This window comes from Panthera leo, chromosome E2 (genome assembly GCF_018350215.1).
Source record: "Panthera leo isolate Ple1 chromosome E2, P.leo_Ple1_pat1.1, whole genome shotgun sequence".
Lineage (NCBI taxonomy): Eukaryota > Metazoa > Chordata > Mammalia > Carnivora > Felidae > Panthera > Panthera leo.
Genome location: NC_056693.1, coordinates 33,343,447 through 33,360,509, shown reverse-complemented (window position 1 = coordinate 33,360,509; position 17,063 = coordinate 33,343,447). Strand labels below are relative to the sequence as shown.

Sequence of the window (17,063 nt, the reverse complement as noted above, 5' to 3'; positions counted from 1 at the left end):
AACTGAACGTTTTCGGAATGTTGAAACGTAATTGAAGAGAACAATGGGTAAATGTTTAGGCCGAGATAATTTATTTGAATAAATCTTTCAAAAGCCTTACCTTGAAATGCTGTTAGTAAATTTCTGTGATTTTTAAAAAAAATGGTTTTGTTTTGCTGAGAGCATAGCTATTTGTTTTTATTGTAAAACAATAATAATAATAAAAAGCAAACTCTTCTAGTGTGCTGTGTGTGGCTGGACGCTAAGGCAGTTTTCATCAGAGGTGCCAAAGTTAGACCCACTTTGATTCTCTGTGTACCGTTTTTGGAGAGTTTTTCCCATCCTTACACCTTGCAGGTGGCACACATTAACGATGACCCTAATTCCACGTGTTCTTAGTTGGAGACGTGTGGAAGGAGAGAATGGTTGAGACACAGTAGAGGGTCCTAGGACCTTGGAATATAGCAACATGACCGTGATCAAGGCGGAGACCTGCCTTCCATAGCTTAAAATGACCCAAGAAGAGCAGTCCTAAATTCACCCATAGGTTTTGCAATTGGACAGCAAAGGATCCTGGGCCCCATACGGTCTCTCGGTTTTTGTCGCTTCTTGGGGGCATCTGGGACAGATGCTAAGGGCGGTGGCGGGAGCCAGGCCAGGGTCTTGTTACATTGGGTGGGGTCCCGTCCCCAGCCCATTATATCTTCCGTGTCCTGGCTGTCCCCGGGCTCAGGGTGCCTGCCCTGTGCTCAGAGCCACCCTCGTTGGGAGCTGAGGGCAGGCTGCTGGTTCAGGCTTGTCGGCTGAGAACAAGGCGCCTGACCGGGCGGTGTGGTGAGTGCTGGTTGCCCTTGCCCTCTGCCCTCTTCTGCCCTCTCTGGGCTCTTTTGCAAGTGGTCTGTGTTGCTCCCTCCATTGTCCTGCGGGCCTTGTTTTGTTGACATCTTAGCTTCTCCTCAGTAGCCCCCCGCTCCCGAAGTTGGAGGCTCGTCCAAACCACAGAACAGTGGTCCTTGTGAATGTCTTGTGCGGCTATAAATCCGAGGTGTCCAGGTGGCTGCTTGGACCTAATTTCCCTCCCACCGGAGTGGTATAGACAATGTGTGCTCTCTTATCTTTAGCCAGCAGATGTCCCCTCGGGGGTGGAAAGCAAGCCGAGCGCTGAAGTGGGGAGCCAGGCCCTGCTGCCGAGCTTGTCCAGGAGTAACCGCCCGCCTGCGTGGAAGGCCCTTCATCACCTGGAAGCCTCTGTCTCTCATCTCATCGCCCCTGCTCCTGTTAGGTTAGAAGTGGTTCCAACCCGACTGCACATTAGAAGCACTCCTGGAGCTTCTAGAAGCCGTGATGCAGGAGTTCTGCCTCCATGTTCCTTGTTCTAATTGAATTGGTCTTTCCCTGCACTCTTTGCCCCCGAATGCTTCCTGACTTCCGTTTTAAGGGAGATAAGGCAAAGATACCTGTTGGTTTTACCTACAAAACTCACTCGAAAGTTAGGAAGGAACACTAGAAGATGGCTCGTTTTTAGGGGAAATTCAGGTAGAGAGAGTCCTGGTGCCCTTTGACTTCCGTCTCTGTCCTGGTTTGCCCCCTCGACCGGTGTCCTGTCAGGTTTGTGGCCACGATGGCAACCTTGCCGTGACGGAAGATGGTGGTGGGCAGCCCCCTGCGGATAGGTCAGGGGTGAGGGTTGCGGGTGGATAAAGCACTGGAAGGGAGGCTCGGCCCCGGCGGAGGAAGGCCTAGGGTGCCCGATCAGTTCTTGCACACAGCCTCTTGTGATTCCAGGCTGTCTGCAGCAGACCTCTCCTGCCACCCCCACTAAATCTGAAACACCCTTTGGGGTGCCAGCAAGAGCGCCTCCCTGGCTGGCAACTGCCATTTGTTGGTGCGTGGAGAGGAGTCCGACGAGCTGACCTCTTCCCGGCCCTCCCGTCTCCCTGGATGGCTGTGGCACCACCGACTGCTTGGCTGACAAGCGATCCTTGTGTGGACACCACACAGGGACTCTGCTGGGCTGTGTCCCCTCTAGGTCCCAGCCTCGAGCACTTGGCTGGTTATTCCAGCAAAAACCTGGTAAGCTGAGGGGAGAGGTGGTGGGGCCTGCAGCCTGGAGGAGAGGAGAATCAGGCTCCTGGTGCCAGGCTGTGCGGACCTCAGGTGCCCTGTGCGATTCGCCTGTGGTGGGTGCCCCGTATCCGGGCACAGGAAGGGATATTTTTAAAGATGTCCGAGTGGATGGGTGTGGCCCCTCGGGTGCAGAAGACCCAGGCAACTTGGCCTCATTCTTAGGACCACCCATTCCCTGCCTGTTGCAGAACCACTGGTTCAGAAGAAACAAGTTCCTGTCTTAGCGGGAGGTTTGGGATTACCTGCCATTCATTTCCCCCACCATTTATTTCCCATTTTAGCCCTCAATTCCACCCTCCTCCCGAACCAGCTAGGTGAGGAGGAGCCGGGGCCAGGAGGAAGAGGGCATCCACAGGTGGGCATGGCCGATCGCTGGGCCCTCCTTGCTCCCAGGTGGCTGTGCTCAGCTGGCTCCCCTTGGTGGCCGCACTGAGGGGGGAGGTGGATATGGAGAAGGTCTGGGTTTTGGGGGGGGAGGGAGGGGTGATGGGGGTGGGGAGAAGGTCCTTATCTGGTACCTACAGCCCTACCCGCCAGCCTCCCCAGTGTCTGTGGCCCAGTCAAACCCTTCCTTCCCCTCCTGTCAGAATGAAGCCCGAGGGTGAGAGACTCAGAATACAGACAAACATTCTCTTTATTGAGCTACACATGAATTTTCCATTAGTCAGAGAAGTAGACTGGCAGTGTGTAAGATATCACAGAAACCTCACCGATTGGGAATAGAAAGGCTTAGAAAGACCCGTGGGCTTTTTTTTTTTTCTTTTTTCCTTTTTTTTCAAGTTTTTTTTTTTCCATATTTTTGATTTTTTTGTGTGTTTTGTCTTTTCACCTCCTCTTTATCTGAAATGGCCGTGACTGGTCTTCTTCAGCAAATAGTAAGTCTTAAAAGTGACACCGTGAAGAGGTTTGGGGTTTGGATACTAGTCAAAGTAGAAATGACATAGGACTGATCATGAAAACTGGCTTTCGTGTAAACACTACATTCCACCTGTTTTTAAAATTTTTTTTTGTTTTTTTCCATCTCATGGTATTTAAAAATTTTTTTTGTTTGTTTTTGTTCTTTTTTATCTGCAGCACAAACATCCCCACATGAGAAGGAGCGGACACAGGTCACTGGAACAAAGGAAAAGGCGGAGAGGGGCGCACACACAAAGGGAGCATCCCTCTGAGAGACTGAGAAGCAAAAGTGTCAGAGGAAAAAAAAAATCCACAACCCCGTTTCCCAGACTATGAGAGCTGAGCCGGTATGTGATACATCATGCTCTTTGGGACACAAATAAAAACAAAAATGGAAACAATAACAAAAAATCATAAAGGGAATCTGTAGAAAGGAGGTTGTGGGAAAATTGTTGTCTGTAAGAGCTCTATTTATATATGTTTGTTCGGTACTCTTTGGCAGCTACTGGCCAGTCAGAGCTGTGCTTTTCCTATGCAAACCTGGAGGGAGCAGGTGGTGGGCAGGGCATGGGGGTGGGGGGCACCCTGGGAAGCGCCACCTGAACACGCTCCCCTGGGACCCAAGCCCCCAGGAGGGGTGGCTCTGCGGGTGCACTGGGGGCCCCTCTATGCTGGGGATAGAGGTGGCAGGCAGGGGTGGGGGGGGGGGGCGCGGTGCGGGTGCAGATGTGTATGCTGCTTTATTTCCAAAAAAAGAAAAGAAAAGAAAAAAAAAGACAAATATGGATGAAATGGTGAGTTTTCCTTTTTCCTTTTTTTTTTTTTAAGCTACAAAGCACATGAGAAATGTTCTTTTCTTTTTTCCTTTCAAATTCTAAATGTAAAGACTCAACTAAAACCAGATTCTACAGCATTCTACAGAAATACACAGCCGTCAGTCACTCTGGGGTCGTAGGTTGGACAGGGGCTTGATACAGAAAGGCTGTGTCTTACAAAGGCCAAAAGGTCATGCTACCAGGAGATCAACGTCAACAGCAAAGAGTCCGTGAAGCAGTCTGTAGAGAGAGAGATAAGGGGGTCCAGTCTGACCATTTTCTTTGATTTCAAAAACCAACCAACCAACCAAAACAAAAACAAAAACAAAAACCCTAGAATGTTTTTTAATAATGTTGGGGTAGGGCAAGACAGGGCCACATTGCAGCAGGGATTAAGAACCCCAAGGAAGCCCAGCCCAGGCCCAGGCCCCCTGGGAGGCCTTACCCCACAGGCCTCTGACTCAGGTCAGGCCTCCATATGGGGCCGTCCCCTGCTCCCTACGAGGAGAGCCCTTCTCAAGGGGGCTGGCTTCAACTCTGCAGGCAAATTTCAGCCATGGTTTCGGTGTCCCCTCCCCTCAGCTGCTTCTAGAAAGCAGGCCAAGTCTCCCATTCTCCGACTCTCTCGCCTTGTTAACATGAATAAAGAAAACTCAGGAGACAGTGGGTTGGTCGGAGCAATGATTCTTCTAAATTCTTGAGATTAACAACCACCGCCACCCAAAAGAGAAGCATCCTTAGTTTTTCTGTTGTTGGGAGTATAGGGTAGGGAGATGCCTAGGGCGTTGGCCATTTTTTGAAGGACTTTGGAATTTGCCCAGGAGCAGGACAGAACTGAGAACGCAGCCTCAGCGGGTGGAAGCAGAGAAGCCAGACTAATGGCAGGCCTTTCTCTGCCCTCCCCCTGCTCACAGAAATGGGTCTCAGAGTAAAATCACGTGGCCGTTCTGGAAAGGGATGGACCCCCATCACGACGTGTGTGTGAGAGCGTGTGCACGCTTTAACGTGCCTGTTCACGTGCTGTCCCAGAAAACCCCTGATGGTCTATGGGATGGTGGTCAGTTCTGTCCGAAGCTCACTCTAATACAAACTAAAAAGAATTTTTAATATATATCTGTATATATATAAGGTCTTGTTATACCTTTTTAAAGTTTATTTACCAACTTGCATTTGTTAGTGGGGTGTGTGTGTGTGTGTGTGTGTACGCGCAAGCTTTTCTGAGTGCCGGAATCATTACCAAATAGGTTGCTATACAGGACAAGAGGTCAGTACAAGCCGCAGCCCCGGAGGTTGTTGGCAATGATGATGTCGGTGACAGCGTCGAATACCACCTGGATATTATTCGTGTCTGTGGCACAAGTCATGTGACAATAAATTTCTTTGTTGGGTGAGCGGTTTTTGCTTTCAAATTGTGCTTGGATGTAGGCGGCCGCATCCTCATAGGTGTTGGGGCCTGCAACAAGACAGAACAGGGCAGGGGCCCCGGTGAGTGCCGCGGTGGTGCAGGCTGGGATCACAGGCAGAGAAGTGGGTCACGGGTTGTCCAGGAAGCAGGAGGAGACGGGGTCCTTACCCCAAGGCGTGGCCGCATTTTACATTAAAGACCACGTCAGCTTAGCATTCGCCTAGCTCTTGCCCTATTCAGGCCGTTTACTCTGTTTTCACACTGGATCTACCCAGGAGCCCTGTGGAGGCGAGGGCCACAGGTCACCTCTTTTGCTTTCTGGATGAGCACACCGAGGCTGGGGCCCTGGGGCTGACAGTCACAACACTCACCCGTGATCTAAACCAGTCCCGCTACTTCTGACAAACAAGACAGTGAAGTCTGATAGAAGAGCTCCCTGAAGGGTGGTGACCCAGGGCTCCCGGGGTCCTGGCCGTGCCTCCTTTCTCCAGGGCTTTCTCTCCCGAGAGGCGTCCTGGCGGGGCTGGGATGTGGGAACAGTGGTATCCCCTGGGTGGGAAGTTTAAGGGGGCTTGCGGTGCGTAACTGGGCCTCGCTGCCCTCCACAGTCCCTTGGCCATCCCCTTGATCCTGGCTGGGGCCCGGCAGGGATTTCTGTGGGTAATGTAAGGACAGTTGTCCATCCAGCTACAACCCAAACCTTTGTGGCTCCACCCTGTAGACAACTTTGAATTATCACAAAACGTGGAACTGCCTAAAACCCGTTTCAGGAAGATGCCCCACTTTCATCAGTGCAGCCAGGATCTAGCCAGCATGGAAATGATCTGATCTTATTTTGAGGGTGTGGGATGAGACCCTCCCCTCCCACCTTGGTCTGCCCTACCCCATTCTCCAGCTGGGGGGTGTGCGCCGCAGGGGCGGACCGGGGCTTGGGGGTCCTGTGGCCAGATTAGCAAATAGGAGGGGTCAGAGGTAAGGGGCTGGGGATGTCTGGGACGTGGGGGTCAGGGCAGAGACCGCTCTTCAACCCCACTATTGGCAGGGCACCAAAGGCAAAAGGCGCGGCTGTAGCAAAGACATCAAGTTAGTGAACACAGCACCAGGGTGGACCCCATCAGCACCGATGGAGGTGAGAACCCCCAAGGGGCCCCGTCCAGATGGTGGGGATGCCCAGCTGTGGCTTCGTAGCATCTGCTGAGATGGCACCTCGCACAGTCCGGCCGTCCCTTCGAGCCTGCCTCGGACACGCGGCCCCCACCAGCCCCCCGCCTTCCGGCTTGTGTTACGTCCCACAGGCCTTGGCAGTTCATGGCACCGCTGCATCAGTGACCATTTGTCATCCATCATGGTGGTGTGTGAACTCAAACTGGATTCTCTGGAGGCCCTGGAAAACTCAGATGTTTCTGGATTCCAGAGGCTGACTTTCTCTGGGGGCACCGAGAGCCCCGTGCCCCGCAGCACCAAGACCGACCACTCTTCAGACCGTGTCCCAGGTTGGGGTCCCACAGGGCGGGCCCCTGGGGACGAGGGAGGGTCCTAGGGTTGTGCCTGCCCCCGAGAAGGTGGCACTGGCCCGAGAAGGCCTGCTGGGGCTTGTGGCTACCGAGCCCCTCTCCGGTCACCACAACTTTCTAAAGACCCGAATCGGTCCCGATGGACCTTAAGCTGAGGCTGTGAGAGACTGGCCAGACTGGCCACAGGCAGGGCCCCCCTCGGCCCGGGCCCTTCCGGTTCATCCCATGCCCGCCCCCCAGACTCCCTCTAGCCTCCGCGACCGCTTCCCCCCCTCTTGGTTTTCATCCTCTGAGTAACACTACTGACAGTGGCAAGTGGGCTTGGCGCCCAGCTCCGCTCCATCTATCCGCATGGCCGCCCTCGGCGCTAGGCGTTCTTGTTACCCGCTGTGGTGCCCAGATGAAAGGCGGGGCACCGGTGGTCAACCTGCCCACAGCTGCGGGCGGTCTGGCCCCAGGAGCTGCTGGGGACTCAGCCTGCACCCCGCCTACGGGGGACTGCGCTGCAGACGTCTGTCAGACGGAGCCCGCACCCCTTCCTTCCCCAGGCACCCTGGGCTGGGCCCCTGCAGGTTCCCAAGCGGTGTGGGGTATCGGTGAGGAGACGGGCTGTGCTCCGAACAAGCTGATGGGCCCTCCTCCCCACGCAAGAGTGAGCCGACTCTTCCTCACAGTAGAGATGGATGGAGGGGCCGGCATTCATCTCTTCTGGAATCTGGCTGGGTTCGGGGACCCGGATAGCCCTGGGAGCCGAGTCGATGCCCTTATCTCTCTCCAGGGTCGTCAGTTGGTGCGTTCCTGGCTGAGCCAACTTGTGACACATCCTCCTCTGTTGCCACCCCAGGGGCCCCTGGAAGCTTCCCAGTCCCCGGAGGGATGGTATGCCATCAGCACCGATCCGGCCTTTAGCAGTGGCCCAGAGCTCGGCGAGAGACAGCCGGACACCTCCCCACCCCTTCAGAAAGAGCTTCTTCGTGGGGATCTGTGATGCCTCCTCCTGGGAGCCCGAAGAGAGGGAAGGTGCGTTCCCCAGAGAAGGCGGAAGAAGGCAGGCAGGGATGGAGGCGGCTTGCAGAGAGCCGGAGTGCTTTGATTTGGGGAAAGGGCCAGGGGCGTAGGAAGACGGGGACGGCAGCTATGGGGGAGGGGACGGAGAGGGGGACGGGTGTGGTGGGCGAGGGGTGGAAGGACCTGGCTGGGCACAGTGCACCCAAGCAGGTAGGGGCTGAAAAGCAGCCCGGGCCCCCTCCCAGACCACGAGTTCACCCTTTCTAATTCATGGCAAGGTGCTGTGTGGCCCAGTAGCCTCCCAGCGCAGGGGCAAGGGGAGGCCACCGGTGAGACTGGGGAAGGCAGGAGAGCTTTCCTAGAGGGTGAGCACAAGACGTAAGGGGAAGCCTGTGGTCCTGTCCTGCCTCCTGATTCCTGTCAAGTCACTCTCGAGTCACTTGATGGCAACACAAATGGGTCAGGTGGGTCCATTTCCCACCATGCCCAGGGCTGTGTCCCGGGAAGAGCCAAACAGGCCCCCACCCTGCTGGGTTTCTCTGCACCCCTGCCCGACTGGGGCAGAGGTGCCCGCGTGCCAGGGCCGGCGGGGGCTGGCCAGGCAGCCTGTCCCCGAGCCCACGGGGCAGCCGGGCTCTGGTTCGTGGCTCTGGAAGAGCCCAGGTCCCTGGTGGAGGCGGGACCTCCCCGACACCCACCTGTGTATTCAGGAAAGCAGATGGTCAAAGGTGACTTCTTGATCTTCTCACCAAAGAGATCTTTCTTGTTGAGGAAGAGAATGATGGAGGTATCGATGAAGAACTTGTTGTTACAGATGGAGTCGAAGAGCATGAGAGACTCGTGCATGCGGTTCTGTAGCCCCAGCGGGGGGAAAGAGAGCCAGACAGACAGTGGGAGGGACAGACATGGAGACAGGGAAAGAGAAGAAGAGAGTTAGGTTTGAGAGAGAAGAACAGGGCTGCCCAGCAGCTCAGGTGGGGCTCCTGTGCCCCCACGGCTCCTCCGAAGGCGACAGTAGTCCCGTGACCCGTCACAGCACAGGGCTGCTCAGTTCGGCGTTCAGGGCACCCGACACCATCATTTCGGGGCTAATGGCAGAGCCCGGGCTGGGAACAGCCGTGGCTCCCCGGGTGGGGCCGAGGGCAGGGCGACATGGACTGTCCCCATCGCACGGTCCCCCGCCACGGAAGGGTCTGCCTGCGTGGGTGGGAGTGTGTTGGTCGGGGGAGGCGGTGCTGGACTGGGGCCCGAGAGCAGGGCTTCGGCACTTCCCGTCCAGGTGTTTCCTCTGGGGCCCAATCTGTGGGTGGAGACGGTGACTCTCCACCCCTCCTGTGGATGGAGGGGAGGTCATGCCAGGCTCCTGCCAGCATCCTCGGGGGCCACCTCTCTGGGGAGATGCTCCTGCCCGGGCTGCTTCCTGGGAGGCTTCTGGGGGACCGCACTTCCTCTGGCCGGGGCAAACTCAGCCATGTCTGACCCTGCAAGCAGTTTGAAGCAATGCAGACACAAAGGACTGCCTTGCACACAGAAGTCCATTTAGCAAGCGAGTGACCACCGTGGGCACTCCAAATAAAGCAGAACCTGAGGGGGAATAGCCCTTTGCCCCGGGCAAGCACTGACTTGTGCTGCTCAGGACCGGGCACACAGACTTGGGTCATGTTTCTTGGGAATGCAGGGGAGCACGTCTCTCTGTGAGCAAAGCCATTTCTGCGCGGGAAGGTGGTTCCTCCGTGAAACGTACCTTCCCAAGGAAAGGGACAGTCACTCCTTTTCCCCTCGGACCCTGTCCCAGCCCTGGAAACTTATCCATCCCACACTCAGCTCCATGGGTAACTCCAGGCTACACCGTCCCTCTGTCGTAAGACTGAAACAGGTCATTGCGGAGAGGTGGTGTGGGCATCACTGGGCATTATTCCGTGGGGGAGGAACCCATCCCCGGGGCCTCGCAAGCAGTAAGAGCTGAGTGAGCTTCTGGCTCATTCGCCATGGCCACCTTCCTCTACCAGAGCACAAGGCAGTGAGGAAGGCGGCGGAGTGGCCACCACTGCTCCCCGGGCCCCACTCTGCCAGAACCCAGCCCAGCACATCACCTGCCTCGTGTTATTTAGCCTCATCAAGCATGAGGGGACATTGAGATGTGACAGAGCTGGGGCCCGGAAGAGCAGAGACATGTACCCGGCTCTGGGCCAGATCCAGAGCTTACGAAACGCAATGGTTCGTCCGGCTAGTATGAGCAGTCTACGGCCTTTAGAGGAATAGACAGGAAGAGGGCCACGACCAGCTCTGTGCGCCTCCGGCCGCTCTCCCATGACCGCGTTATTACACCGATGACCTGTGAGAGTCTCAGCCCCAAACCCTGTGCCGACGGCTAAGGCCAGTCGCTGGAACAAGTTCTCCGCTGCCCCTCGGGAGCCTGCAGCCGACTGGCATGGTTGTACTACCCACTCTGGGAGCCGCAGTGAACGGCCTTGTCCTTCTCTTTGCTGGACCAGTAAACAGCTATGACCTCGTTAGCCTCCTGCCCCCAACCAGCACATTCCATTCTCAGCACCCCCAAAGTTGGCCTGTCACGTGCACCGTTGCACTCGGGGGTGCTGGCGCCACGGGGCCTGTTCAGAGGAGGACGGGCGGAGGTCGCGTGAACGGAAGCTCCCTGCTGAGGGCTGGGAACACTCAGGCCCGATGTGTCACCTCTGAGGGCAGAGTAGGGACGCTCCACGACCCAAGGACTCAATAGGAAAATGCCTCCCACCACACAGAGCTGCCTGGTCCCACAGCTGCTCAACCGAGAGCCACAAGCCCGCAGCCAGAGGCCAGTCCCCAGGCCCATTGCACAACAGACCGTCCCGAGCATTGCTTTGGTCTTCAGACACCGGAGGATGTGATGGGGACGTATGTTGGAGGACTCCCAGGACCAGAAGGGATTCCCAGGGTGAACTGAACCCAGGAGGGACTGCGTCCGTTTAGCACACGGGCCCCCGAGCTTAGGTTCGCAGAAGTGCAGGCCAGCCGCTTGGGCCCCACAGCTCCACGAGCCTGAGGCTCAGCCCTTCCACAGCCTCTGCCCAGGGCTGCAGAGTGTGTGCGTATATGCCTGCTCTGCCCAGCAGCACCGACTGGATTTGCCTCTGCTGGGCTGCTACGGGGCGGTAGGAACAGCCAGCTCAAGTCCTGCTCTCTGCGAGCTCACAGTCTAGTTGAGGGGACAGGGCACACGCACTGAAAAGGTCTGTGGTCTGGAGAGGCGCTGCGCACAGTCGGACCCGGTTTTGCGGGGAGGGTCTCGCAGTGAGTCTTGGAAGAGGGCTGATCCAGGAGACTCAGGGAGAGCAGTGGGGAGGGGAGGCGCCGGCACTGAGCCCCCCTCCCCACGCACACGCCCGACTGCCATCCCTCTGCACGCTGACCGGAACCCCGCACCGAGCCAGGAGCCCTGCCTGTCCTCCCCAGCTTCCCTGGAGAAAACAGATGCTGCAGTACACGCAAAGTGGAGACAGCACTGCTGGGGGTAAGAGAAAGAAGCCAGAGGTCACAGCCAGGCAACAGCCACCCACTCCTGTCCGCGGTCACCTTCCCGTCTCCCCCCACCAGCCACCAGCAGCCACAGGAAAGCTCTGTCCGCCCGGCTGCTGCGTCCCCCAGGGCAGCGGTGTGGCCGGCACCAAGCACACTGGGACGGGAAGGTGGGCTCATGACAATCCCAAGAGGTCGGCGGGGTCAGGCCGGATGCCCGGAAACCTTCTGGCCTCCAGTCGAGTGTGCCCCCTCTGCCGTGCGGCCCACAGTCCTGGCCCTGGGATCGGGCCTGTGCAGGGCACGAGGACATGTGTCACGTGGGTGCACCTGGGGGAAGCTCCTTGGGCCCTGACACAACACACCACACTTGCACTAGAAAAAGCTGGCACTTTTTATTAACGGCAGGTGACTAATAAATACATTACGGTAGCCAATAAATTATTACAATGACTAGAGATTTATTAAACCAACAAGTCACTCTTCTTACAAAATTACAGTTAATACGGGGTGGGCAGCGCTGGCAGGGATGGGAGGGGGGACCGCTGTACGCAGAGGGACAGCAGCACCCGGACTCACCCCTGCCTGGGTAGGGGCGGGTGGGGAGGAGGCAGGAGATGAGCAGGAGTGAGTGAGGCCAGGTTGGGGGTGGGGGGCGGCAAGAAGGGAGGCGGGGGCAGGAAAAACTTGCAGAATCAACCCTTGGGGGATGACTGTACACGCCCTCGCTCTCAGTGGGGGCCCTGCCTTGCGGGGCTCATGCTGGCGGGAGGGAAGGCTGGCTGGAGGGGTCCTGGGCTGCCCTGCTGCGGTTCCGCGTGGGGAGGTCCCCCGCTGCTGCTGCCCGCCCTGGGGGAGACTCACCGATGCCCAGCGCAGTCACGGAGGGCCTGGGTGTCCTGGTTCCCACAGCGGGGTGGGGAGCCGGGCTGGGGGAGAGGTGGCTCTGCTTGGGCTCAGCCACCGCGCCTGGGTAGTCGGCGCACACGGCTGTGGGCCCTCAGGCTCAGCTGGGGACGGACGGGAGAGGAAGGGCCAGGGCACGTGGCATCTAAGGCCTCCGTGGAAGATGGCCATGGAACCCAGACTGTCACGGCTGATGGCGAGAGACGCAGAGCCGTGCTTTCTCCTCTGGTCAGGGGAGGGGGTCGGGGAGGGTGGAGCCCACGCCCTCCTCAGGCCAGAGGCCTCAGGCCCGGCTCCCTCCAGGGAGGCTGGAGAGCCCTGGGGAACCACAGTTCTCAGCGGGAAGGCCCAGACTGGGCTTTTGTGAGGGCAATCGGTGCAGGGCACAGAACTTGCCCACAGGCATCTAAATGGCAGGCACACTTTTCATGGGTTTGGCAAAGGCGTCCCTCCTAGAAATCCCGTTTCCCCTCAGCCTGCTAAATTAGAGCCATTCATAGAGTTTAAGGCATGGTCCTTTGGGGACACGCACGAAGCCACCATGGATGAGAGACACCACCCCGCCCCCCAATGCCTGGTCTCTCACTCACAACATCGTCCCCTTACATCCATACCCACGACGGAGCCAGAACTCATCTGTCACCCTCAGTCATCCCTCCCCATACTGGAGCCACCAGTAACGACGTGGATGGGAGACGCAGTGGACAAGGAGGGAACTTTGTCCCAGATGCCCTCTCCGTGTGGGCTTCCGTTAGTAGCCGAGGACTCCACCGCAGGCTAGGGTGGGACGGCGAGAGCACTGCGGGCAGCCTGGGGCACAGAAGGACAGGAAGGCCCCAGGCAACCTGCCCCTCCAGCCTCCTGGTGCCACAGGGGAGGGTGGGGGCAGCTGGCCTATGGAGAACCCTGGGCCCAGAGGGCCAGTGACTTCCACCTCCAGGGCAATGGCCTTAGAGGTGGGGTTGTCCAAGCATGCCTCCTCTTGGTGGCTGCTTTTGAGTCTGGGGTCACGGGGCAGAGTTAGGGGCGCAGCAGATCATTTCCAGGGTGGGGTGATGCCGGGAAAGACCTGCTACGTCTTCACTGTTGGACAAAATGGCCTCACTGGCCTTGGCTGCTCACAGTAGGACACGGAGACTGTTGGTTCCAGGGGCCTGTCCTCTGCCACGACCCAGCACCTGGTGCAAAGTCCAGCACGCAACAAGGCAAGCAAAGCTGAAGTGGGCTTGGGCTGGTGGGGGGGTTGGTCCCTGCAGCCTGGCTGCCCGGTGACTTCCCACAAGGACGGGGGCAGCAGTAAGTGCGCCGGACGAAGGGTGTGGCTTCCCGGTGGCACACATCCCTGCAGGCATTTGGCACTAGGGAGGATGCCCTGGGTTTCCTGCGCACCACCCAGAGCTCTGTGCCTACCGGAACCAAGAAGCCCAGAGCTGTTGGCACAGGGCTCTTCCTGGCTCTGCGGCAGCCCAGGGGCTGTAGTGGGAGTCCAGGAACAGAGCCCAGAGTGAGGCTGAGAGCACAGAGGGCTCGAGGAAGGGGTCAGAGGCCTCTTAAGGGGCAGCCCTCTCCCCTACCATGGGCACATCTGACTCCTAGGACCGACTGCCAAACAAGCACACAGGGCTTGCCTAGGGTGTTGGCGCGAGCCCGCTGGAGGCTCCTGGGTGTAAGGGAGAGGTATGTTGATTGCCCGAGGCCAGCCACGGCCTGGGTCACCAAAAGAAGTCACCCCACCCCTTTCTGCTCAGGAATCTCTGCAGCAAAGCCCCTCCAGGGTGTTCTAGGACTCTCTCTCCAGAGAAGTGGGGCGGGGGGTGGGGGAGGTGGGTATGTGTCTGAGCCAGTCTGGGCCCCTCAGGATGGTGGCCCCATCTGTCTTTCCTCCTCTGCCCCTGAGGGCTGGCAGGACACCCACAGCTCTGGACAAACTCTGTTTTCTTCACCGAGACAGAAGGAAGCTGCGCTATTGGCTGCAGGGGCCACATCAACACCTCCCCGGGGCCTCCTCAACCTCAGAACACAGTACCTGAGGGGCCCCCCCCTCCGCCTGGCCTTGCTGGTTTGAGCCGGATTCACTGTGAATCTGAGAAGGGAGAGCACGACTGACTACTCACATTCTGGAGCAGTTGCCAGAGACCCAGGTGATGGGAGAAAGTGAACGGGTCATCCTTGAGCCCGCAAGCACTGGGGGTGAGGCCCCATCCCGGTCGACCCCAGAGCTACTTCCCCTCAGCCTCCCCTCCCCTGCCGCCTCCCACCTCCTCCTAGACTTCCTTCCAGGCGCGGGACTCGACCCCTCTGACCATCAACCACGTGCCTTTGCAATAAGTCAGTCTCAGAAGCATTTCCAGACCTACGAGGAGTCAGGGATGGGGGTTCCCCAGAAGGCAATGGGAACCTCCAAAGTGTGCAAGGAGGGATGATGGTCCAGAGAAGAAGGGGCTCGTGCCAGAGGGCCGAGATCCAGGCACAAGGAGGAGGGAGGCACTCGCCGTGGCCTGAGCCCTGGGACCCACACGTGGTTGGGCTGGTCCCACCCTGGCTTTTGGTGACGCAGCCGCACTCGACCAGAAAAGACCCCAGGAGAGGCTGAGCAGTGGCTCCCGCGGCCCCCACCCCAGCCAGCACCCTGGCCCAGAGCCACCCCCACACAGGAGGAGACCCTGGGACTTTGACTATGAGTCACCAAGTGCAGTGCATGCCCATTCTGGGCCAAACGGTGGCCTTGGCCCCCACACCCCTCTCCCCAGGACAGAACTCTCAGAGATAAAGCGGAGGCCAGTGGTGCGGGCACTCGGCACCCCGGCCCAGGCCCTGTGTTACCACGCCTTCTGATGTCCGGGGGAGGGGCGGCTGACGGAGGGTGTTTCCTCCTCCTTCCTCAGTGCCAGTGGCTGGCGCTTCTTTGTCAAGTGCAGAGAGCGGTCTGAGAGGCGACGGAGCTCTGGTCCTAGGGGTGGGGTGGGGTGGCAGTCCAGGCAGGGAGGCGGGCAGCTGGTCGGTGAGGCTGGGGCTCAGTAGAGGCCACAGCCCCGCAGGTTTTTGGCGATGATGACGTCCGTCACGGCGTCAAAGACAAACTGGATGTTGTTGGTGTCAGTGGCACAGGTGACGTGGGTGTAGATCTCCTTGTGGGCTGACTTGTTCTTGCTCTCATACTGGGCCTGGATGTAAGCCACGGCCTCTGTGAAGGCACTGGGGCCTGCAGGAGAGACCAGGTGCGGAGCTGGTGAGTCGAGGCCGCCACCAGGGTGTCCATCAGACCCAGGGCCAGGACCTCCCACTGACAACCCTGAGGGGAAAACCTGACTGGGGGAGGGCAGCCTGACGGCTCAGCTAAGTCAACAGGGGGCCACGCAAGCAAGTCAGTGGTCCACGTCCAGTTTGAAATGAAGCAAAAAGACCAGATCTCACTGTGCCTTGCTCCTATTAAGGGTGAGTCATGTTTCGTGACACTCCTGTTTTCCTTTTAAATCTGTCCCCCCTGACTCCTGATGCAAATGTTCTTTCTTACCGTGGGTCCTGCTCAGAGAAGGTGGGCCCCTGGCTGATGCACAGCCTGCAGACAGGTCCTCCCCATGTCACCTCCTTTGGCCACTGCTGGACGTCGGTGAGCCACCTGGGCCTCCTCCCTCCTTCTTCTCAGCCCTCCCCTTTGTCACAGTCACCACCTGGGATTCACAAGTGCCTGGCTCTGCCACCTTCCTGGGGAGTGCCACACTGCTCTTCCCAGGTGAGCCCGGGAGAAGCACCTGCTGTCTGGGGAGAAGCGGAACAGGACTCCCCGCTTTGCACTGAGGCCCCCACAGGCTGCAGGAGTCTGGGCCCAGGCAGAGTAGGGGCCCACGGCCGACTAAGGGCAGCCAGGCAGTGGGGCTGGATCTTGGAGCCACAGTGCTAGGCTAGGGTGGCTGCTGTATGGACTGGAAGCCTGGGACCTGGAAGGGGGTCCCAGCCCCTCAGGCACATGAGCACACGGGCCTGGCCTTGAGGGTCTACCAGAGCACAGCTCCTTTTGCGATCTGGGCTACAGGTGAGGGAGAGCGTCCTTGGGACTTACACATAGGCACTCAGACGTCCTCAGCCCCCAACCAGCCTTGGGGATGGACCCATCCTGCCTGCTTCCGCTGTACCACAAGCCACAGCCCAGGTCACCTAGGGCAGGATCCACAGACCAACTTAGGGCTAAGAGAAGGCTGACTGGTGGGCATGAGGGCCTTGTCCATCTTTGGGTGCATGCCACTGGGGGCCTGGCCTCGAGGAAGTGGGGGACGGTGCTGCTAGCCTGGCTCCATCATGACCCCCACATCTACTCTCAGGGAGGTGGGGGCTTAGCCTGGGGGCTCCCCTGACAGGCCTGCCTTGTTGGGACTCTGCCCTCACCCTGTGCTTTCCAGGCCCAGGGGTGGTCAGGCTGGGAATGCCCACTTCTCCACCCACTCACCCGTCTGCTCAGGCTCTGGCCATCTGGAAGAGCCAGTGGGCACTTGGGCCGTTCTGGCCGCCTCTGCTGGGGCCCCAGTCAGGCTGCTTTCCCTGGCTGCTCGTACATCCCAGTTAGGTGAACCACGGCAACATTAGCAGAGGTGGCTCTGACGTCCTCAGCCCCTCTGCCAGGAGGCCAGGGTCTCTGCTGCTTGCAGACCTCCGTCATAGCCAACGGATCATTCCCGTCTTCTAACTGCCCCTGTGGGAGGTGCTCTTATGGCGCTCGTTAGTTATCATCACGACTGTGACAGTAATAGCGAATGTTTAGTGAGCACTTACTATGTGCCAGCTGCCATGCTAAGCTCCCCATGCTCATTAGCTCACTTTGTCCGCACGGCAAGTCCTGAGGGAGGGCTGCATAATCACAGCGATTATCCCCGTCTCACAGACGTTCGAGCTCCCAGAAGT

The 17,063-nt window shown here is 58.3% G+C and overlaps 1 protein-coding gene and 1 long non-coding RNA gene across 7 annotated transcripts in view; one reads left to right on the top strand and one right to left on the bottom strand.

Annotated features, from left to right (window-relative positions):
- Positions 1–676: 676 nt before the first annotated feature.
- LOC122209037 lies at positions 677–8,086 on the top strand. 4 transcript variants are annotated; one of them, XR_006197414.1, is made up of 7 exons: positions 677–1,261; positions 1,765–2,052; positions 2,388–2,461; positions 3,181–3,350; positions 5,063–5,205; positions 6,266–6,352; positions 7,582–8,086. It is a non-coding gene; the product is annotated as an uncharacterized LOC122209037 (long non-coding RNA). The 4 variants fall into 4 exon arrangements; XR_006197415.1 differs by lacking the exon at positions 7,582–8,086 and adding an exon at positions 6,519–6,610; XR_006197417.1 differs by lacking the exon at positions 2,388–2,461.
- The window catches only part of GNAO1 (G protein subunit alpha o1), a 169,815-nt gene continuing 156,097 nt past the window's right edge, over positions 3,346–17,063 (bottom strand). The window contains exons 7-9 of one of the 3 annotated variants that reach the window (XM_042920571.1): positions 8,444–8,597; positions 5,056–5,271; positions 3,346–4,058 (exon numbers count right to left, since the gene is read on the bottom strand). In XM_042920571.1, coding sequence (XP_042776505.1) covers positions 5,084–5,271; positions 8,444–8,597 — 342 coding nt within the window. In that variant the 3' untranslated portion in view covers positions 3,346–4,058; positions 5,056–5,083. Of the gene's footprint in view, positions 5,272–8,443; positions 8,598–11,700; positions 15,370–17,063 lie in introns of those variants that run through there. The other 2 variants (XM_042920570.1, XM_042920569.1) reach the window with 2 other exon arrangements.